Source organism: Pseudophryne corroboree, chromosome 5 (assembly GCF_028390025.1).
Source record: "Pseudophryne corroboree isolate aPseCor3 chromosome 5, aPseCor3.hap2, whole genome shotgun sequence".
In the NCBI taxonomy this organism is placed as follows: domain Eukaryota; kingdom Metazoa; phylum Chordata; class Amphibia; order Anura; family Myobatrachidae; genus Pseudophryne; species Pseudophryne corroboree.
This window is the reverse complement of record NC_086448.1, coordinates 149917322-149941905: the sequence shown is the minus strand read 5'-3', so window position 1 is coordinate 149941905 and position 24584 is coordinate 149917322. Positions and strand designations below refer to the sequence as shown.

General features: G+C 45.2%; 1 protein-coding gene across 3 annotated transcripts in view; it reads left to right on the top strand.

Moving 5' to 3' along the window:
• Nucleotides 1-310: 310 nt before the first annotated feature.
• Nucleotides 311-24584, top strand: part of LOC134927404 (mitogen-activated protein kinase kinase kinase 3-like) — a 261260-nt gene continuing 236986 nt past the window's right edge. For 2 of the 3 annotated variants that reach the window (XM_063921804.1, XM_063921803.1), the window contains exon 1: nt 311-651. In XM_063921804.1, the coding sequence (XP_063777874.1) occupies nt 589-651 (63 nt within the window). In that variant the 5' untranslated portion in view covers nt 311-588. Of the gene's footprint in view, nt 652-11223; nt 11254-24584 lie in introns of those variants that run through there. The other variant, XM_063921810.1, reaches the window with a different exon arrangement.

Below are 24584 nucleotides of genomic sequence, written 5' to 3'. Positions count from 1 at the left end.
ATTAATATTATTATTATTATTGTTATTATTAATATTATTATTGTTAATAATAATAACAATAATAATAATATTTATTTTTAACATACCAGGTATTGTTGTGATTGTTTTAGCAATGTACTTACTGATAAGGTTTATTTTATAAGAAACCCCTCAGTAAATACTGTAACACTAATGGGTGTTTGGGTGTTGCATTATCACACAATAGCCACTTGGGGGCGGCAGAGAGCACTGTATTCTGCTGCCGGTCAGCCTCTGCCCTTTGTGGACTGCTGATAGTTTTCTGCCTCCCTGGGAGCTGCTCCTGCTGCTGACATCACACTGCTTGTTGCAGCCTCCCAGCTGGATGATCCGTGTCTGCGGCTGCTGCTGCTGCTGCTGCTGGAGCTCCCTGTCCCTTCTCCTGTTGGTGGAAAGTAAATCTGGGTGTCTTGCTGCGTGCACGGTGCTATACCCTCTTTTCCGGCTGGGTGATCTCCTGGGATCTTGGAGTTTGCAGGATCTCTGTGGATTATACCGTTTACCTCTCCTACCACAAATCCAGACCTGAGAATGGAGTGTCAGCGGCCGGGACACCGTTGATCTGTATGCATGATCACCCCACTGGGTGCCGGATTATTGGGGGGCATCACTCCAAGCAAGCAACAAGTGAGAGTGAGTACAGTGCACCTTCTCTCTGCACCCCTAGTCTCCAAAATCACAGCCATTGTGGGATCATTTCCCCTCTCTGTTACTGAGTAATTCTGTGCACACATACTGTACTGTAGCCACTTTCCATTTGCAATTATGTGGCACTGTCCCAAGTACACTGTCGAACATTACCCTGATCCTTAGTCACTACGGATACTGTTTGCCTAACTTGTTGTGTGCACTTTATTTCCTGTCTACATGTGTATGCTCAGGCTATGTATAATATATGTGTATGCTCAGGCTATGTACAGTATATGTGTATGCTCAGGCTATGTACAGTATATGTGTACTCATCGTAACAGCTATGTGAGCAAATACTGCACCGCCTGGTACACATAATACCTGTGCAGAAATGCAACATTTTCTTATTCTTTTTTTCTTGTTTATAATTGACATTTTAATAAATGGTATTAGTATCATCTATCTATCAATCACTAAGTTTACTTCACTTTGGGGTTTGAGTAGTTACAGTACCATTATTATATACAGGGAATTCTGGAAACTTGTACAGTAATATTAAACTGGCGGAGTGCGCTGTGCCTTGTGAGTTGGAGATTGCTATAGCCCTGGGTGGTGTCAGGAATCAGTGAGACTGCAGCTGGCGGGCGGCAGTGTCAGAAAATGACTTTACTGACGGTTGCTATGCCAGTTATATGGCTGGGGAGGGCACAGTCGCATGAAGTTACTGCATACGTATGTTGTATAATTATTGGCAATATAATATGGCTAATTGCTCTTTGTGCTTCAAACGTTGTAGTAGGTGCTTACAGTAGGTCTACAGGGGAAGGTCATTTGTTTGGCAAAATTTAGAGATATGCTGTTTTATATTTTAGATAATATATATCCCCATTGACAACTGTTCCACATTACAAGATGGAAAGTTTGTATTCAGGGGCCTAATTCAGACTTGATCGCTGTGCTGCAAATTTGCAGAGGTCTGCGATCAGATAGTCGCCGCCCAGGGAGAGTGAAAATCTGCCCCGTGCAAGTGTTCCAATGCATGTGTACGCCGTTTGAAAACTTTGCCAGGCAGCGGACATCTGCAAATCCGTTCAGAACTCACTCACCATCGAATGATTTTCCCATACTGTGCAGTCTGTGCGCAGCCTAGGGCTTACTCCTGCAGTGCGATATAACAGGCTGATCGGGCCGGAGCTGACGTCACACACCACTCCCAGAAAACGGCCAGTTACCACCCACAAACGTCGGCTTCCTGTCAATCACCTTGCGTATGCCTAGCAATAAAACTTTTTGCACCATTCTATCGCTGTTTGGCGTCACACCTGCGCATTGCGGTACATATGCATGTGCAGTCATTCGATAATCAGCCGCTGTGCGAATTCGCACAACAGCAATCAGGTCTGAATCGGGCCCCAAGTCTGAACCCCTTAGTAATATTATATCACTGGCTATGGGCCTGAATCAGTAACTAATATTCTGATGTTCTGAGTGCTGCACCCGAACAGCCAGCGACAGATCACCATCGCCACCCTCTGTGTAAGCCGGAGCTTACTCAGACTAAATCCGCTGCCAGGTACAGGAAGTTTCTGTCCGACGAATGGCCTACAAAATGGGGGCATCACAACCCCATTTTGTAGAAAGGCCTGGTCTCCGCCCCACAAATTCTGCAGCATGTCAGTCATGCTGCAGCTGAGGGGGCACAGCGAGCAATCACGCAGGATGCACAGGGCACACACCATTAGGTTTACGGGTTGGGTACCAGGTTTACATACTAATCTGAGTTAGGCCATGTGGCAGTCATTTTCAGCATTGTATAATAAACACATGGGGGGAAAGACTCAGAAGATGGGCATGCACCTGCTCATGGGAGACATCCAGATCTTGACAATGTGAAATTACAATATGGTATAATCTGAATAAAGAAAAACCTGGTTCACGTGGCTGTTTAATGCCTCAGTTGCTCTAGAAACATGCAATCAGCTCTCATTACATTGTTAGAACACACTTCCACTGAAGTGGAAACCACACATCACTAACTCTTCTTTGGTTCCTGTTGACTTCTGTGAAATGTTTTTATGTTTTTTTTTCGTGCTTCTAATTCTTCCTGTTTGCATGCTTGGCTTCATATTCCATTTCTCCCGCGCTCGCACTGGCTACCTGCTGCTTATAATTATTATCTTTTATGTATATGGCAGCACAGGGGATCCACAGCGCCCATTACAGAGTACAGAAACAAATGCGCAAAATAAGAAAAAAGCGCTTACAGTCTGAAACAATGTAGGACAAATACAAGGACTATACAGAAAACCAGGTGTTAGGTGCCATCAAAGTAAGGAGTATAAGATAGTGTAAGTAAGAGAAGGAGAGGCACATGAGGAAAGAAGACCCTTCTCCTGCAAGCTTACAATCTAAAAGGTGAAGGGCTAACAGACCGGGGTGACACAGAAGGGGTAAACCATGAGCGTGGACAAGTGGGTTAGGAGGAGAGATGGCTGGGTTTAGTGAAGAAGTGGGTCTTGAGAGAGCAGTTTGAAGTTTCGTAGAGATGTGGAGAGTCGGAGAGGTAGAGTATTCCAGAGGGGATGTAATTATGTGACTGGCAGTCAGGACACCGCCGGTCACAATACCGACCCCTCCATCCCACCCCCACCGAATCCCAACAGTTGGCATGCTGACGGGCAGGTACTATTCCCACTTGTGGGTATCCACGACAACCATAGAGTGGGAATAGAACCTCGCCGCAGTGTGGCGAGCACAGCAAGCCTGCAAGGGGCTTCATTGCGCTCGCGCCCTCGCTGGCATTCTGCGGCCGAGATCCTGGCGTTGGGATGCTGACCGCCTGGATCCCGGCCGCCGGTAAGCCATACCCAACACTTCCAGAGATAGGGAGCAGCACGTGCAAAATCTTAAAGGTAGGAGTGGGAGGAGGTAATCAGTAGACAGGAGAGGCGGCGTGCATTAGCAGAGTGAAGAGGACGGGTGGGAGTGTAGAGAGAGATGAGGTCAGAGATGTAACTGGGAGAGGAGTGGGTGAGGGCTTTGTAGGTGAGTGTGAGAAGCATGAATTGGATTCTAAATGGGAAGGGAAGCCAGTGAGGGGCCTGTAAGAGAGGGGAGGTGGATGTAGTACGGGTGGCACTCGATATAACGGCTGTCGGGATCCTGGCGCTCAGCATACCGGTGCCGGGATCCCGACAGCCGGTATACCAAAAACTATTTTCCCTCTTGGGATGTCCACGACACCCCTGGAGGGAGAATAAATAGCGTGTTGCGCTCACCCCGCTGCCAGCATTCCGACGGTCGGGTTCCCGGCACCGGTATGCTGGGTGCCGGGATCCCGACTGCCGGTCAGCCGTACTACACCCCAAAGTACGTCTGGTGAGTAAGATGAGACTGGCAACAGCATTGAAGATAGCTTGGAGTGGAGAGAGGCCAGAAAGAAAGAGATTACAGTAGTCCTATCCGGAGATGACCAGTGATGTTTTACATTTCACATATTTTGGTGTCTATGGTAAAGGCATGGGCCCACCTTCTATCATTTTATACGTTATACATTCAACTTGCATTATTAAAATGTATTCATTGAGCTCTAGCAGTGCTAGTTAATAACTGAGGTCAGTGAATAAACCTGAACAGAGACGCACACTTGAACAGATGCCTTCGCTTCGTGACAATTGCAATGCTGCCTGTAATATTCACACGCATTAATGCACTTCTGTGAGAGTGCACATTATCGGCCTGATTGTGAGTCGGACGGATCTTTGTGCAGGGTAGCAAAGGGTGAGCTTTTGTGTACAGTGCTTGCACAGATGGAACTTGGCTGCATCTGTGTTTCCATGAATTAAGGCGGCTATTGGGTAGTGACAATGTGAGCGCACGGAACCAGCCTGTCTTGTGGGTGTTTCATGTGCCTGTATCTAATGCTCCCTATGTTTTGGGGAAGGGAAGCCTCTTTCTGACAGCTGTATTACTCCTAGCACAGGCCTGGTGAAAGTGCAGATAATAACGTGTCTTGCGGCAGCCAGTGTGAAATCAGTGGGTAGCACGGCTTTCCACTCACAGACACATGAACCCCTGCATTAGTTATATGGAATTAGGCAGTGCCACAAGGTAGTAAATCTGGCTTTCGTGGCGGGACACAACTGCTGCCACTTTGCAACTAAGAATAAGGCCCTATGTGTATAGGCCTAATTCAGATATGGACACAGTAAGCACAACATATGCACATTTGGACGCAGCTGCTGGGTGAAAATAGGAGCAGGTCTTGTGTTAATTAATAGACGCATCCTGCACGTTTGTGTGATATGCTGCTGCGTATGAAGACGCAGCACTGGATTGCTTTGCATGACCATTCATCATTTGAGTAATGCTTAGGTTACTCAGAATGGCTGGGCTCTGCAGACTTCTGGGGCCAGTAAAACTCCCTCAGTAGACACAGACACTGGACTGTGCACTCACACAAAATGGAGGCAACAGACCTCCGCTGTAGGAAACACTTCCCATCGCCACCAAACGGCTGCGGCCTATGGGGGAACTGCGTCCAGTGACTCGGGACCCACTCTGTACATGCGCTGGGCAGAAAACATTGGAGGTGTTCGTAAACTGTCGGTTTGCGTACATCTCTGAATCGGGCACATAGTGCGCTGTGCTGCAGGGAGACGCTCACAATACGCTTTGAGTGCTGCTGTGGCACTATTTATCTCTAAGGGACAAAAGGGGTTAATACAAAAGCACCCCTAATTCTGTATAGGTTTGTATATGTGTGTGAAAGATCAAATTATGCATGCTGATCCATTATTATTATTTCTCTGACGTCCTAGTGGATGCTGGGAACTCCGTAAGGACCATGGGGAATAGCGGCTCCGCAGGAGACTGGGCACAAAAGAAAAGCTTTAGGACTACCTGGTGTGCACTGGCTCCTCCCCCTATGACCCTCCTCCAAGCCTCAGTTAGATTTTTGTGCCCGACCGAGCTGGGTGCAATCTAGGGGGCTCTCCTGAGCTTCTTAGGAAAAGTTAGTTTTAGTTTTTTTATTTTCAGTGAGACCTGCTGGCAACAGGCTCACTGCATCGAGGGACTAAGGGGAGAAGAAGCGAACCTGCCTGCTTGCAGCCAGCTTGGGCTCCTTAGGCTACTGGACACCATTAGCTCCAGAGGGACCGAACACAGGCCCTGCCACGGAGTCCGGTCCCAGAGCCGCGCCGCCGGCCCCCTTACATAGCCAGAAGCAAGAAGAAGTCCAGAAAATCGGCGGCAGAAGACATCAGTCTTCACCAAGGTAGCGCACAGCACTGCAGCTGTGCGCCATTGCTCCTCATGCACACCACACGCTCCGGTCACTGATGGGTGCAGGGCGCTGGGGGGGGGCGCCCTGAGCAGCAATATGAACACCTTGGCTGGCTAAAATACATCACATATAACCCCCAGGGCTATATGGATGTATATTAACCCCTGCCAGATTCCTGAAAAAAGCGGGAGAAAAGTCAGCCGAGAAGGGGGCGGAGCCTATCTCCTCAGCACACTGGCGCCATTTTCCCTCACAGCTCCGCTGGAAGGACGTCTCCCTGACTCTCCCCTGCAGTCCTGCACTACAGAAAAGGGTAAAACAAGAGGGGGGGGGGGCACTAATTAGGCGCAGTCTAATATAAACAGCAGCTATAAGGGGAAAAACACTCTGTATAGTGTTATCCCAACATATATATAGCGCTCTGGTGTGTGCTGGCATACTCTCCCTCTGTCTCCCCAAAGGGCTAGTGGGGTCCTGTCCTCTATCAGAGCATTCCCTGTGTGTGTGCTGTGTGTCGGTACGACTGTGTCGACATGTATGAGGAGGAAAATGATGTGGAGGCGGAGCAATTGCCTATAATGGAGTTGTCACCCCCTAGGGAGTCGACACCTGAGTGGATGGGCTTATGGAAGGAATTACGTGAAAGTGTCAGCTCTTTACAAAAGACGGTTGATGACATGAGACAGCCGGCTACTCAGCTTGTGCCTGTCCAGGCGTCTCAAAGACCATCAGGGGCTCTAAAACGCCCGCTACCTCAGATGGCAGATACAGACGCCGACACGGATACTGACTCCAGTGTCGACGATGAAGAGACGAATGTGACTTCCAGTAGGGCCACACGTTACATGATTGAGGCAATGAAAAATGTTTTACACATTTCTGATAGTACAAGTACCACTAAAAAGGGTATTATGTTTGGTGAGAAAAAACTACCTGTAGTTTTTCCTGCATCTGAGGAATTAAATGAAGTGTGTGATGAAGCGTGGGTTTCTCCCGATAAAAAACTGATAATTCCTAAAAGGTTATTGGCATCATACCCCTTCCCGCCAGAGGATAGGGCACGTTGGGAAACACCCCCTAGGGTGGATAAAGCGCTCACACGCTTGTCTAAACAGGTGGCACTACCGTCTCCTGATACGGCCGCCCTTAAGGAACCTGCTGACAGACAGCAGGAGAATATCCTAAAATGTATATACACTCACACGGGTGTTATACTGCGACCAGCAATCGCCTCAGCCTGGATGTGCAGTGCTGGGGTGGCTTGGTCGGATTCCCTGACTGAAAATATTGATACCCTGGATAGGGACAGTATATTACTGACTATAGAGCATTTAAAAGATGCATTTTTATATATGCGTGATGCACAGAGGGATATTTGCCGACTGGCATCAAGAGTAAGTGCGCTGTCCATATCTGCCAGAAGAGGGTTATGGACGCGGCAGTGGTCAGGTGATGCTGATTCCAAAAGGCATATGGAAGTATTGCCTTATAAAGGGGAGGAGTTATTTGGGGTAGGTCTATCGGACCTAGTGTCCACGGCAACTGCTGGGAAATCCACATTTTTACCCCAGGTAGCCTCTCAACATAAGAAGACGCCGTATTATCAGGCGCAGTCCTTTCGGCCCCATAAGGGCAAGCGGGCAAAGGGCTCCTCATTTCTGCCCCGTGGCAGAGGGAGAGGAAAAAGGCTGCAGCAAACAGCCAGTTCCCAGGAACAGAAGCCCTCGCCCGCTTCTGCCAAGTCCTCAGCATGACGCTGGGGCTCTACAAGCGGACTCAGGCACGGTGGGGGCCCGTCTCAAGAATTTCAGCGCGCAGTGGGCTCACTCACAAGTGGACCCCTGGATCCTTCAGGTGGTATCTCAGGGGTACAAATTGGAATTCGAGACGTCTCCCCCCCGCCGTTTCCTAAAGTCTGCCTTACCGACGTCTCCCTCCGACAGGGAGGCGGTATTGGAAGCCATTCACAAGCTGTATTCTCAGCAGGTGATAATCAAGGTACCCCTCCTGCAACAGGGAAAGGGGTATTATTCCACGCTGTTTGTGGTACCGAAGCCGGATGGCTCGGTGAGACCTATTTTAAATCTAAAATCTTTGAACACTTACATACAGAGGTTCAAATTCAAGATGGAGTCACTCAGAGCGGTGATCGCGAACCTGGAAGAAGGGGATTATATGGTGTCTCTGGACATCAAGGATGCTTACCTCCATGTCCCAATTTACCCTTCTCACCAAGGGTACCTCAGGTTTGTGGTACAGAACTGCCACTATCAGTTTCAGACGCTGCCGTTTGGATTGTCCACGGCGCCCCGGGTCTTTACCAAAGTAATGGCCGAAATGATGATACTCCTTCGAAGGAAAGGAGTTTTAATTATCCCTTACTTGGACGATCTCCTGATAAGGGCAAGATCCGAGGAACAGTTGGTAGTCGGAGTAGCACTATCTTAAGTAGTGCTGCGGCAGCACGGTTGGATTCTCAATATCCCAAAATCGCAGCTGATCCCGACGACACGTCTTCTATTCCTAGGGATGATCCTGGACACAGTCCAGAAAAAGGTGTTTCTCCCGGAAGAGAAAGCCAGAGAGTTATTCGAGCTAGTCAGAAACCTCCTAAAACCAGGCCAAGTATCAGTGCATCAATGCACAAGGGTCCTTGGAAAAATGGTGGCTTCCTACGAAGCAATCCCATTCGGCAGATTCCACGCAAGAACATTCCAGTGGGACCTGCTGGACAAATGGTCCGGATCGCATCTTCAGATGCATCGGCGGATAACCCTGTCCCCAAGGAAAAGGGTGTCTCTCCTGTGGTGGTTGCAGAGTGCTCATCTTCTAGAGGGCCGCAGATTCGGCATTCAGGACTGGGTCCTGGTGACCACGGATGCCAGCCTGCGAGGCTGGGGAGCAGTCACACAGGGAAGAAACTTCCAGGGCTTGTGGTCAAGCCTGGAGACATCACTTCACATAAATATCCTGGAGTTAAGAGCCATTTACAATGCTCTGAGCCAAGCAAGACCTCTGCTTCAAGGTCAGCCGGTGCTGATCCAGTCGGACAACATCACGGCAGTCGCCCACGTAAACAGACAGGGCGGCACAAGAAGCAGGAGGGCAATGGCGGAAGCTGCAAGGATTCTTCGTTGGGCGGAAAATCATGTGATAGCACTGTCAGCAGTGTTCATTCCGGGAGTGGACAACTGGGAAGCAGACTTCCTCAGCAGGCACGACCTCCACCCGGGAGAGTGGGGACTTCACCCAGAAGTCTTCCACATGATTGTAAACCGTTGGGAAAAACCAAAGGTGGACATGATGGCGTCCCGCCTCAACAAAAAACTGGACAGGTATTGCGCCAGGTCAAGGGACCCTCAAGCAATAGCTGTGGACTCTCTGGTAACACCGTGGGTGTACCAGTCAGTGTATATGTTCCCTCCTCTGCCTCTCATACCCAAGGTGCTGAGGATTATACGGCGGGGAGGAGTAAGAACTATTCTCGTGGCTCCGGATTGGCCAAGAAGGACTTGGTACCCGGAACTTCAAGAAATGCTCACAGAGGACCCGTGGCCTCTACCTCTGAGAAGGGACCTGCTCCAGCAGGGACCCTGTCTGTTCCAAGACTTACCGCGGCTGCGTTTGACGGCATGGCGGTTGAACGCCGGATCCTAAAGGAAAAAGGCATTCCAGACGAAGTCATCCCTACTTTGATAAAAGCCAGAAAGGATGTAACCGCAAAGCATTATCACCGCATCTGGCGGAAATATGTTGCGTGGTGCGAGGCCAAAAAGGCCCCGACGGAGGAATTTCAACTGGGTCGATTCCTGCATTTCCTGCAAGCAGGAGTGTCTATGGGCCTAAAATTAGGATCCATTAAGGTCCAGATTTCGGCCCTGTCGATTTTCTTTCAGAGAGAACTGGCTTCAGTGCCTGAAGTCCAGACGTTTGTTAAGGGAGTGCTACATATACAGCCTCCTTTTGTGCCTCCAGTGGCACCCTGGGATCTGAATGTTGTTTTGGGTTTCCTAAAATCACATTGGTTTGAACCACTCAACACTGTGGACTTAAAATATCTCACATGGAAAGTGGTCATGCTGTTGGCCCTGGCTTCAGCCAGGCGTGTGTCAGAATTGGCGGCTTTATCCTGTAAAAGCCCTTACCTGATTTTTCATACGGACAGGGCAGAATTGAGGACTCGTCCTCAATTTCTCCCAAAGGTGGTTTCAGCGTTTCATCTGAACCAGCCTATTGTGGTACCTGCGGCTACTAAGGACTTGGAGGACTCCAAGTTGCTGGACGTTGTCAGGGCCCTGAAAATATGTTTCCAGGACGGCTGGAGTCAGAAAATCTGACTCGCTATTTATCCTGTACGCACCCAACAAGCTGGGTGCTCCTGCTTCTAAGCAGTCTATTGCTCGCTGGATTTGTAGTACAATTCAGCTTGCGCATTCTGTGGCAGGCCTGCCACAGCCAAAATCTGTAAAAGCCCACTCCACAAGGAAGGTGGGCTCATCTTGGGCGGCTGCCCGAGGGGTCTCGGCTTTACAACTTTACCGAGCTGCTACTTGGTCAGGGTCAAATACTTTTGTGAAATTTTACAAATTTGACACTCTGGCTGAGGAGGACCTGGAGTTTTCTCACTCGGTGCTGCAGAGTCATCCGCACTCTCCCGCCCGTTTGGGAGCTTTGGTATAATCCCCATGGTCCTTACGGAGTTCCCAGCATCCACTAAGACGTCAGAGAAAATAAGAATTTACTTACCGATAATTCTATTTCTCGTAGTCCGTAGTGGATGCTGGGCGCCCATCCCAAGTGCGGATTATCTGCAATACTTGTACATAGTTATTGTTAACAAATCGGGTTATTGTTGTTGTGAGCCATCTATCCAGAGGCTCCTCTGTTATCATGCTGTTAACTGGGTTCATATCACAAGTTGTACGGTGTGATTGGTGTGGCTGGTATGAGTCTTACCCGGGATTCAAAATCCTTCCTTATTGTGTACGCTCGTCCGGGCACAGTATCCTAACTGAGGCTTGGAGGAGGGTCATAGGGGGAGGAGACAGTGCACACCAGGTAGTCCTAAAGCTTTCCTTTTTGTGCCCAGTCTCCTGCGGAGCCGCTATTCCCCATGGTCCTTACGGAGTTCCCAGCATCCACTACGGACTACGAGAAATAGAATTATCGGTAAGTAAACTCTTATTTTTTTTTTTAAATATGTAAAAGCAATCGCTTATTTTCTTATAAAGGTTCTGGCTACCAGCAACTCTGCTTGGAACAATTACCAGACCGGAACTAACCACTAACACCACTGCTTGGGAAGACTGCTGGATACGGTAGGGACAGATAGGGAAAGTGCTTCCTAAACAACTGTCCGCAATCCATCTATTTGTGCTCATGCAGACAACTTACACCAGAATACTGTACTGAGTACACCAGCAGAATAACTCTCCTCGCTTGCATACAAAGTCTGTACCTAAATAAATATATATATATATATATATATATATATATATATAATGATAAACAAAGGATGAGGGATGTATAGCGACCACTGGTGTTAAATCAATGTAATAAATATCAACGTAAATTATATAATAAATATCAATTTATTAGTAAAAACAATATATTAGCAGTAAAACATTTAACGTAAAAAATGGGACAACAATACAAAACACAGCTGGACTAAAGTACTTAAAATGTATAAAAACTACAATAGAATCAATAAAGGTAATTCCTTATCTGGAGATGAGGTAGGTACAGGGAGACCTGTACCTACCTCATCTCCAGATAAGGAATTACCTTTATTGATTCTATTGTAGTTTTTATACATTTTAAGTACTTTAGTCCAGCTGTGTTTTGTATTGTTGTCCCATTTTTTACGTTCTATGTTTTACTGCTAATATATTGTTTTTACTAATAAATTGATATTTATTATATAATTCACGTTGATATTTATTACATTGATTTAACACCAGTGGTCGCTATACATCCCTCATCCTTTGCTTATCATCACTATTTATTTCAGGGAAGGTACCACCCCTGTTTTTTATTGAGGGAAAAAGCTGATGCCCCGTGAATACCATAGGGGAGTGTTTTTAAAAAACGACTTATGTTTAAGAACAACTTATCACTACATACACAGCATATCTGAAACGTGTTCCCATCACGTGGCGCATTAATAATCTGTTCATAGACATATATATATATATATATATATATATATATATATATATACTATAATTTTAATTACGTTTTTCTATTCTACTATCAATATTAGGGAATAAGCATTTGCTTTTACATATTTAAATAACTGTTAATGAATAAATAATGTTCCACAGACTTTGAAATGACTGTTATAAGCTGATTGGTTGCTTTTGGCAACTTCTCCAGTTTATCTCTCGCCAAGGCTTGATATATTTCCCCTTTATTGTAAAGTGGTTGTCAAGCAAATATAATTGTTTGGTATTAATAATCCAAATTAAGAGGCTGATTCATTGTAAGGGTTTTCCATAGAGAGACTTAATAAATTAGTCACATGTAAGAAGAGGTTTAAAAAAAAATGTCTGTAAGTAAGACGTCTACTTCTCTCTTGTACAGGATGTGATTTCAGAGAATGATCATTGTCTCTGAGCACCAGGACTGTGAGAGCTGTGAACACCCTATCCTGTAGCATATATTTTCTCTAAAAAATGAAACCGGTTCCATAGACAACTGTGGTGTTGCCCATGGCAACCAATCAACTTTCATTGACAGAATCTGGTTGCTATATGCACATTGCTTTTTCCACACAATTGGCCGTAGAACAGTTTTTATAAAGTTTCCCCTCTGAGTCATGAATAAATCCTGTATTCCTGTGTCTTTTAGGTGTTTCAGCAACCAACATAAATGGGCACTGGACCCAAGTATAACATAAATGGGCACTGGACCCAAGTATAACATAAATGGGCACTGGTACCGAGCATAATATAATCTTTTGTATTTTAAATAGTAATTTGAAAGAAATGTTGTACAGTATAGGAACATTCGTAACCCAGCATGCAATGCAAGCTGGACTGTAAGAGACTTATAAATACAAGAGGCCCATTGTGATAATGGGCTGCATGGGTAACGGCATATGGGTACTTTGCCTGCCCATGTATACTGCCCTAGGGAATGCTGTGTTTTCCTGCACGTATCAGGCAGCATACAGTACATTATGTACTGCATTCCTGACATACAAGTGCTGCTTTGCACTTTGAACGCTGCTGACAGCTTTCAGTGAACGAATCTGTGTTCTTTTGTTAGGAATGTGTGCTGTCTTCTGTGTGTAGGTAACCAGCATATACAGTAAGCGCAAAATTGTCTAGCCTAACACACAGGGTTGGCTGGTATAAACCACTGTGGTTTAAAAAAAACAAAAACATGTTTTTTTATGATGCTGTGACTACAGGCATAGTGCTGTGACTTCTTAACAAAAGCATATTATAAGGGGTTCACTATGATTTACCGATGGACGGGATGCCGGTGGTTAGAATCCTGACAGCGGCATCCCGTCCATCAGACTCCCGTCAGCCCCCTCTAAATTCCCCTAATCCTCCCTTCTAGTTGTCTAAACCTAACCCTCCCGGGAGGTGCCTCACCCTAACCCAGTGGTTTCCAAACTTTTTTGAATCACGGCGCCCTAGAATATCAGAATTTTTTCTCGGCACCCCTAGGCCAAAAATTTCTTTATGAGAAATTTAGAAAGAAATATTACATTAAGTAGATGGCGTTTATATGTCATCCTTAGGGTCAGTTGTGTGGTGAGGGACAAGATTTGCTTCTGTTTGACCACATATTTTATGACTGGCAGCCACCAGCACTGGTTTTGCCTATTATATTGACCATGAATAATTTGAATTGGTCCTGGACCACCAATCCACGGCACCCCTGAAAGTGTCCCAAGGCACCCCAGGGAACCACGGCACACAGTTTGGGAACCTCTGCCCTAACCCTAAACTTCCCTTCCCTGCTGACTAAACCTAAAACCCTCCCTGCTTGATGCCTAACCGTAACCTCCCCTTCTGTGTGCCTTAACCTAAACCTCCCCAGTCCCTAACCTTATCCTACCCCCCCCCTTCTCCTGCCTAAACCTGCAAATTGCAGTAAAATTTGATTTTTCCCTCTTTTTTTTTTTACTGCCAAAATGGTTGCAGGTAATTGAATTCTTCCTATACAGTGCTTGTGTTTGGGAGGTCATTGGAGGTAACCTCAGTGTGTATAACCTTTAATGTAAAACAACCACATGTTCTATCAACCCAGTTTTTACAATGCAGCAAAGATGTTGTGGATATTTTATTTTCTGATCGTTCTTCTACTGCGGCGCTGGCTGATGTTGATCCCCGCATTGTCTAAGCAGGTTAGCAGTAGGCCGACCTCTGACTGGTGACCCTATTTTCCATAGTATGATGTTTTGTTATTTTTGAAAAACTTCGGCATACACTTCCAGGTCCTTCCTGTGGAGGTAAATATTAATGTTATGCCAAACAGTCAAGGGCCCTGTTGTGGGAAAATGGAAAATTCTCAGAGATCATGAACATATTTTTTCCTATTGAACAGTTTCTAATACACTGTGCAAAAACTGGCTTACAAATAAATACTACCAATGATAATGTATTAAGGATCTTGCAGGAGTTGTTGAACTTGTCTAGTGCTCTGCGGACTTCCTCTTGGACGCGTAAATGACTGATTGTGCAAAAAAGTCACTTCCTCTTTGTAGTGGTTGTTCCATTTTATTATTTAGCGACAGATGATAAGTGTGGTATAGATGAGAATCAATACTACTGAAATATCCATAGTGATTATAGGGTTAATGCACAAACATTGCTGACACAGGAATCTATTCATGAAGCAGTGAGCCAGTGGAGAAGTTACCTATGGCAACCAGTCAGCATTGAAGTAACATTTAGAATTTGCATACTATAAAATTATACAGAGCAGCTGATTGTTTGCCATGACAACTTCTTCACTGGCTCACTTCTCTACTCTTTTCACTGCTTCATAAATAGACCCCTAAGTCACTAACCACATCAACCAATCAGTCGTGTTATCTATGTAGTGCAAGTTACAGAGATCGCTGGTATGAGTGCAGTTTCACACTTCTAAGCAACATGGGTACATAGGGCCGGATGTAATGACAGCTGAGTCGGCAGAACTCTGACTTGTTTTAAAGGGGCAATCACTTACAAGGCAAAACCACGCCTTTTAAGTGATTGCCCCTTTAAAAAAAAAATAATCAAAGTTAGACCGGCATACCGTACGGCCACCGGACTCGGACATCATTACACCCGGCCCATAATGTCATGAAAAACAGCCAATAATGTTTATGCATCTTCAACATTGGTTGAATGGGTTTGGACCAATAGATAGACAGTCAATAGGTCGTCAACATGCATTAGGTAGACATGTTCAAAAGGTTGACATGACAGTGGTTGACACATTTTTTGTTTTTGTTTTTGGGCCAAATCTGGTATATTTCTTGTTATCTCACCACCATCACTACAAACGTACACTTTCATGGGCTAACTTTGCACGCCATGTTCCAGACAAGGTTACTATTCCCTTCCCAATAGATAGCCACATGGATAAAGCAAAAGTTGAGAAAACATGTAAAAAAAAACCAAAGATCGTGTCGACCATTTGTGTGTCAACCATTGTCATGTTGACCTTTTTGTACCTGTCGACCTAATGGTGTTGACCTATTGACTTTTGACAATACAGTGTGGATCTAGCATTCGGATACCAGGTTGACGGATGATGTCATTGTTTTACTGTTTCATAGAGATAAAAATACAGACATTCAGTATTTACTGTTTTATTGTGGGAGTGCATTGTGCAGTTGGAGCTGTCATCTGTGTAGGCTTATTCCTCATTCTTAATCCAAGGTCTGTCTGTCTGTTGTGGCAGTGTGAGTGTAAATTACAATAGTAACACATGTATACAGAGTGTGGCTGGAGGGAAATGCCCACATGGGGAAGAAAAGGCAGGTGTGAGAACACCTAATTGCTGCAGTGGAGAGTCAGACTGGAAGACTCTGCAGTCAGTACAGGCTGTGTAAACTGCCCTGTTGAGATAAAGTCAGACAGAGCTCATTGTGCTATTGAGCCATTAAGGGCCAGAAGGCCTGAGCCTAAAGCTGTAGGAAACAGAGAATGCCATGAAACTGTAGGACTGAGCTACACTTTATTTGGAAGAAACCAGGCGGGTAGCCTTGAGTGTGAGTAGGCCGGAGCCTGTGTTATGGCTGCAGGAAGCAGGACTGAGACTGTGCATAGTACCTGTGAGAGACAGGACTGAGAATTCTATCAACATTCCCCTTAGCAACCAAATGTCTTCTGTCTTTTAATAATCCAAAGGAAAAGAAAGGGAATCAGTTAGAATATGGGTTCACTTATTTCCTTGCTAACAAAAAAGTTGAAACCACTGTTTATTCCATATATATTTAAAAAGTAGCTATACCCATATTTCACATTTTACACGCTATGCATTGCCATTATATAACGGTATGGGGCAGATGTATTAAGCGTAGAGAAGTGATAAAGCAGTGATGAGTGGAAGGTGATAATGCACCCGCCAATCAGCTCCTAAGTGTCATTTTTCAAATCTGTAATGATTGGCTGGTGCGTTATCACCTTCCACTTATTACTGCTTTATCACTTCTCCAGGCTTAATACATCTGCCCCCTTATGTGTGCAATTAGCTGGCCAAGGTTAGTCTGGGGCGAAGAGGTGAGTCAGTGCCCTGAAGGGGGGCTAGGCGTTTGTTATTTTCTGGTCACTTGTGGTATTCCGTGCTGAAAGTAAAGCTGTGTTGGATTTTGTTTGAGCACATAGACACTGCACAAATTCACCACTCTACCGAGCTAATTACCCCATGTTGTCATACTCTCTCTCTGGGCTAGATGCATCATCGCTTGGAAAGTGATAAAATGGAGAGTGAAAAACTACCAGCCAATCAGGTCCTAACTGCCATGTCACAGGCTGTGTTTGAAAAATGGCAGTTAGGAGCTGATTGGCTGGTAGTTTTTCACTCCATTTTATCACTTTCCAAGCGATGATGCATCTAGCCCTTTATCCATTCACAGTCATAGCAAAGTGAAAATAGCATTCCCCCCAATCTACCAGTCTTCATCTGAGACATTCATACCAGGGCACACTGAGACGTCCTATGTACATCACATAGCGACAGGGCTGTAACTAGCAGTGTGCCAGAGCTGCCTTGCCCACAGTGCATGTACACTGTGGGCGCGCCATCCGGCAGCACCCGCACAGCCGCTCACCACCGCCACTGCCACCCACCGCCTTTAGCTGAAGCGCTGCCCACAGTCCTAAATGTAGTGCTGTGCTCGGCTCCTAATCTACCGAGCGCACCACTATATACAAGGTAGCGCGCAGTGATGCAGCTTCCCCCCAGATGCCCCGCCTCCTGCAGTGTCTCCAAAGTTCCTGCCCAGCACAGTCAGTTTTAATCTGCATGCCTGCAGCTCTACTCCCTCATCCTCCTGTGGCATTTCCACCACGGATGGTTTCCTGGATGGCTGGCTGAGGTAGAATCACACTGTTTGGGAGCACAGCAGTACTATAGTAAAAGTAGCATAATAGAATTAGGGGCACACTGTAGCATATGAATTGGGGGCACAAGGGGGAAAGGGGGTAAAATGTGAATTCGGGGCCAGTGGGGAGTGTAATGTGAATTGGGGGCATACTATGGCTTATGCTGTGTTTTGGGGGCACAGTGAGGTGTGTAATGTGAATTGGGGCATAGTGGAGAGTGTAATGTGAATTGGGGGCATACTATGGCTTATGCTGTGATTTGGGGGCACAGTGAGGTGTGTAATGTGAATTGGGGCATAGTGGAGAGTAATGTGAATTGGGGGCATACTATGGCTTATGCTGTGATTTGGGGGCACAGTGAGGTGTGTAATGTGATTTGAGGCATAGTGGGGTGCGTAATGTGAATTGGGGCACAGTGGGTTGTGTAATGTGAATTGAGGGCACAGTAGGTAGTATAATGTGATTTGGGGGCATACTGGTTTCTGCTGTGATTTGGGGGGCACAGTGGAGCGTGTAATGGGAATTGGAGGCACAGTGGGGAGTGTAATGTGATTTGGGGGCATGTACCATGTAATGTGAATTGGTGAACTGTGTGGCATGGAATGTAAAAATGTTCAGAAATTTTTTAGTGTCAGCTGGTAGTAGGAGTGTTAAAAAAATCTAAAACTTATTTTACTACATATCAAAGCCCCTAAAACTTTTTCCATTAACATTTGTGTTAACATAGTACACAAGCCCAGGGCCGTATCTAGGTGTGGGCAGATGGTGCTTAGCACACAGCGCATTTGTGCTGTGGGCGCACCATCCGCATACTCCCCGATTGACCGTCGCAAGATGCAGCACTGCCCGCTACATTTTATAACCGTAGCCTTGCACCCGGCTCCCTCTCTACCGGACACATCACTGCTTATATACAATAGGCGGCAGCGCTGGACAGCAGTCTCAGTCTCCCCGTGTGCTCCGCCCTGCTCCTTCCCCCTACTCCTCCACTCCTGCAGCAGCCCAGTGTCCTACCAGCATACAGGCTGATCCGGGAGCATACCTCCTCCTGGCAGGGAGCCACACAAGGCATGCCTAGAGGACGAGATTGAACAGGGGCATCCCCCACCGCCGATGGTACCTGTGTGCGTGTCTCTACCCATGTGCTCAGGCTAGCCTCCAGGTACTGGAGCATAGCTGCTGCTGCCTGCTTCCACTCATGTAAATTAAGCCACTCCCACCTCCCCCACCCCTCTCTCTCTCTCTCTCTCTCTCTCCTTTCCGCCACACTCTCTCTGTCTCTCTACCTGCCATCCTCTCTCTCTCCCTCTCAACCCTACCCTCCCCCTCTCTCTCTCTCTCTCTCTCTCTCTCTCTCTGTCTTGACTCTACCAGCTATAATGTGTAAAAGGGGACTCTACCTGCCGTAAAGTGTAAAAGAAGACTCTACCTACTGTAATGTGTGATAGGGGTTCTACCTGCCGTAATGTGTAAAAGGGGACTCTATCTGGTGTAATGTGTAAAAGGGGACTCTACCTGGTGTAACATGTGACAGGGGCTCTACCTGCTGTAATATGTGATGGGCTCTAACTGGCATAATGTGTAAAAGGGGCTCTACCTGGAGTAATGTGTGTAAGTGGTGCTACTGTACGGCGTAATTTGAATAATGGAGACTACTGTGCAGTGTAATATGAATTTGTATTACGTTAAACCACGCCCCTTCCCCATGAAGCAACGCCCCTATGTTTTTGTTACGCTTCTACGGTGTGCACTTACCCTATTTTAAATGTGGGGGGGGTGCCGATACTGTTTCTTGCACACAGCGCTAAAATGTCTAGTTACGATACTGCATAGCGAACACTAATAGTTCGTAAACATCAGTGTTTGAAAACAATGATAGTTAAGAAAGTATACAAAACAATGTCCTCACTTTTTTTTTTGAGCACTAGAGGCACAGTCATTAAAGCTTTTCAAATTTCCCTACACACTGCTCTGGGTTACTTAGCATTAATGGATCGGAACACTGCAGACAACTTTGATACGGATGCAAAGTGAAAGCTTGTTACAAAGTATGTATAAAGATTTCTTAACAATTCCCTAAATTTACATTTAATAGTTTCACAATTTAATCTAATACTTGTGAGTGTGAGACTGAGAATGTTCATTTACTAATACTACATGGAAATTTGGATGGAATCACAGCAATTAATCAGCACTAATCCATGTTAAACTGGCCATACACCTAAAGATTTATTGTCCAATCTGGCTGTTTGGAATGAAAATCTGGTAGCGAATGGGAGCAAATGAGAATGGATCATTTGCTCTGAAATGCCATAAAACTGACAAAAATGGTCATTCAGACAAATTTGTGAAATCAAATAAGTTTTTCCAATTTGTCTCTGACCATTTTTGTCTGTTTTTTTTTTTTGGTGTTTGGGAGCAAATGGTCAATTGTCATTTACTCCCATACTTTACCTGATTTACTCTCCCATACATGTCACACTGACATACACAGTACATGTACTAAAGCTCTCCCATACATATATCACACAGTATACTCTCCCATACATGTCACACTGACATACACAGTATATGTACTAAAGCTCTCCCATACATATATCACACAGTACACTCTCCCATACATGTCACACTGACATACACAGTACATGTACTAAAGCTCTCCCATACATATATCACACAGTACACTCTCCCATACATGTCACACTGACATACACAGTACATGTGCTAAAGCTCTCCCATACATATATCACACAGTACACTCTCCCATACATGTCACACTGACATACACAGTACATGTACTAAAGCTCTCCCATACATATATCACACAGTACACTCTCCAATACATGTCACACTGACATACACAGTACATGTGCTAAAGCTCTCCCATACATATATCACACAGTACACTCTCCCATACATGTCACACTGACATACACAGTACATGTGCTAAAGCTCTCCCATACATATATCACACAGTACACTCTCCCATACATGTCACACTGACATACACAGTACATGTACTAAAGCTCTCCCATACATATATCACACAGTATACTCTCCCATACATGTCACACTGACATACACAGTACATGCACTAAAGCTCTCCCATACATATATCACACAGTATACTCTCCCATACATGTCACACTGACATACACAGTACATGCACTAAAGCTCTCCCATACATATATCACACAGTACACTCTCCCATACATGTCACACTGACATACATAGTACATGTACTAAAGCTCTCCCATACATATATCACACAGTACACTCTCCCATACATGTCACACTGACATACACAGTACATGTACTAAAGCTCTCCCATACATATATCACACAGTACACTCTCCCATACATGTCACACTGACATACACAGTACATGTACTAAAGCTCTCCCATACATATATCACACAGTACACTCTCCCATACATGTCACACTGACATACACAGTACATGTACTAAAGCTCTCCCATACATATATCACACAGTATACTCTCCCATACATGTCACACTGACATACACAGTACATGTACTAAAGCTCTCCCATACATATTTCACACAGTATACTCTCCCATACATGTCACACTGACATACACAGTACATGTGCTAAAGCTCTCCCATACATATATCACACAGTACACTCTCCCATACATGTCACACTGACATACACAGTACATGTGCTAAAGCTCTCCCATACATATATCACACAGTACACTCTCCCATACATGTCACACTGACATACACAGTACATGTGCTAAAGCTCTGCCATACATATATCACACAGGGCGGGATGTACTAAACAGAAAATGCGGTAAACTCCCTGTTTACCGCATTTCCTGATGTACTAAGCCCCGGCCGCCAGGTCAGCGCCGCGGCGGGGTACGCCAGCTTTAGCTGGCGTACATCCATAGAAGCCTATGGGGCTTCTCTCCGCGGCGCTGTGTGAGGGATCCGATCGGATCCCTCCCAGCATGCCCTGCGGCCGCCACCGTCACCCCGCGCATGCGCAGACTGACTTCTGGGGCCGAATCCCGGAAGTCAGGCTGCCGCTGCGCATCGCGGAGGACAGCTCTTATCGGAAGAGCTGTCCTCCGCAATGCTGATCGCATATGTTAGTACATATGCGATCAGCATCGTGGCGCAGGGCGGCGATGTACATTAGTACATCCCGCCCACAGTACACTCTCCCATACATGTCACACTGACATACACAGTACATGTACTAAAGCTCTCCCATACATATCTCACACAGTATACTCTCCCATACATGTCACACTGACATACACAGTACATGTACTAAAGCTCTCCCATACATATATCACACGGTATACTCTCCCATACATGTCACACTGACATACACAGTACATGTACTAAAGCTCTCCCATACATATATCACACGGTACACTCTCCCATACATGTCACACTGACATACATAGTACATGTACTAAAGCTCTCCCATACATATATCACACAGTATACTCTCCCATACATGTCACACTGACATACACAGTACATGTACTAAAGCTCTCCCATACATATATCACACAGTACACTCTCCCATACATGTCACACTGACATACACAGTACATGTACTAAAGCTCTCCCATACATATATCACACAGTATACTCTCCCATACATGTCACACTGACATACACAGTACATGTACTAAAGCTCTCCCATACATATATCACACAGTACACTCTCCCATACATGTCACACTGACATACACAGTACATGTGCTAAAGCTCTCCCATACATATATCACACAGTACACTCTCCCATACATGTCACACTGACATACACAGTACATGTGCTAAAGCTCTCCCATACATATATCACACAGTACACTCTCCCATACATGTCACACTGACATACACAGTACATGTACTAAAGCTCTCCCATACATATATCACACGGTATACTCTCCCATACATGTCACACTGACATACACAGTACATGTACTAAAGCTCTCCCATACATATATCACACGGTACACTCTCCCATACATGTCACACTGACATACATAGTACATGTACTAAAGCTCTCCCACACATATATCACACGGTATACTCTCCCATACATGTCACACTGACATACACTGTACATGTACTAAAGCTCTCCCATACATATATCACACGGTACACTCTCCCATACATGTCACACTGACATACACAGTACATGTACTAAAGCTCTCCCATACATATATCACACAGTACACTCTCCCATACATGTCACACTGACATACACAGTACATGTACTAAAGCTCTCCCATACATATATTACACAGTATACTCTCCCATACATGTTACACTGACATACATAGTACATGTACTAAAGCTCTCCCATACATATATCACACAGTACACTCTCCCATACATGTCACACTGACATACACAGTACATGTACTAAAGCTCTCCCATACATATATCACACAGTACACTCTCCCATACATGTCACACTGACATACACAGTACATGTACTAAAGCTCTCCCATACATATATCACACAGTATACTCTCCCATACATGTCACACTGACATACACAGTACATGTACTAAAGCTCTCCCATACATATATCACACAGTATACTCTCCCATACATGTCACACTGACATACACAGTACATGTACTAAAGCTCTCCCATACATATATCACACAGTACACTCTCCCATACATGTCACACTGACATACACAGTACATGTACTAAAGCTCTCCCATACATATATCACACAGTACACTCTCCCATACATGTCACACTGACATACACAGTACATGTACTAAAGCTCTCCCATACATATATCACACAGTACACTCTCCCATACATGTCACACTGACATATATAGTACATGTACTAAAGCTCTCCCATACATATATCACACAGTATACTCTCCCATACATGTCACACTGACATACATAGTACATGTACTAAAGCTCTCCCATACATATATCACACAGTACACTCTCCCATACATGTCACACTGACATACACAGTACATGTACTAAAGCTCTCCCATACATATATCACACAGTACACTCTCCCATACATGTCACACTGACATACACAGTACATGTGCTAAAGCTCTCCCATACATATATCACACAGTACACTCTCCCATACATGTCACACTGACATACACAGTACATGTGCTAAAGCTCTCCCATACATATATCACACAGTACACTCTCCCATACATGTCACACTGACATACACAGTACATGTGCTAAAGCTCTCCCATACATATATCACACAGTACACTCTCCCATACATGTCACACTGACATACACAGTACATGTACTAAAGCTCTCCCATACATATATCACACGGTATACTCTCCCATACATGTCACACTGACATACACAGTACATGTACTAAAGCTCTCCCATACATATATCACACGGTACACTCTCCCATACATGTCACACTGACATACATAGTACATGTACTAAAGCTCTCCCATACATATATCACACAGTATACTCTCCCATACATGTCACACTGACATACACAGTACATGTACTAAAGCTCTCCCATACATATATCACACAGTATACTCTCCCATACATGTCACACTGACATACACAGTACATGTACTAAAGCTCTCCCATACATATATCACACAGTACACTCTCCCATACATGTCACACTGACATACACAGTACATGTACTAAAGCTCTCCCATACATATATCACACAGTATACTCTCCCATACATGTCACACTGACATACACAGTACATGTACTAAAGCTCTCCCATACATATATCACACAGTACACTCTCCCATACATGTCACACTGACATACACAGTACATGTACTAAAGCTCTCCCATACATATATATCACACAGTACACTCTCCCATACATGTCACACTGACATACACAGTACATGTACTAAAGCTCTCCCATACATATATCACACAGTATACTCTCCCATACATGTTACACTGACATACATAGTACATGTACTAAAGCTCTCCCATACATATATCACACAGTACACTCTCCCATACATGTCACACTGACATACACAGTACATGTACTAAAGCTCTCCCATACATATATCACACAGTACACTCTCCCATACATGTCAC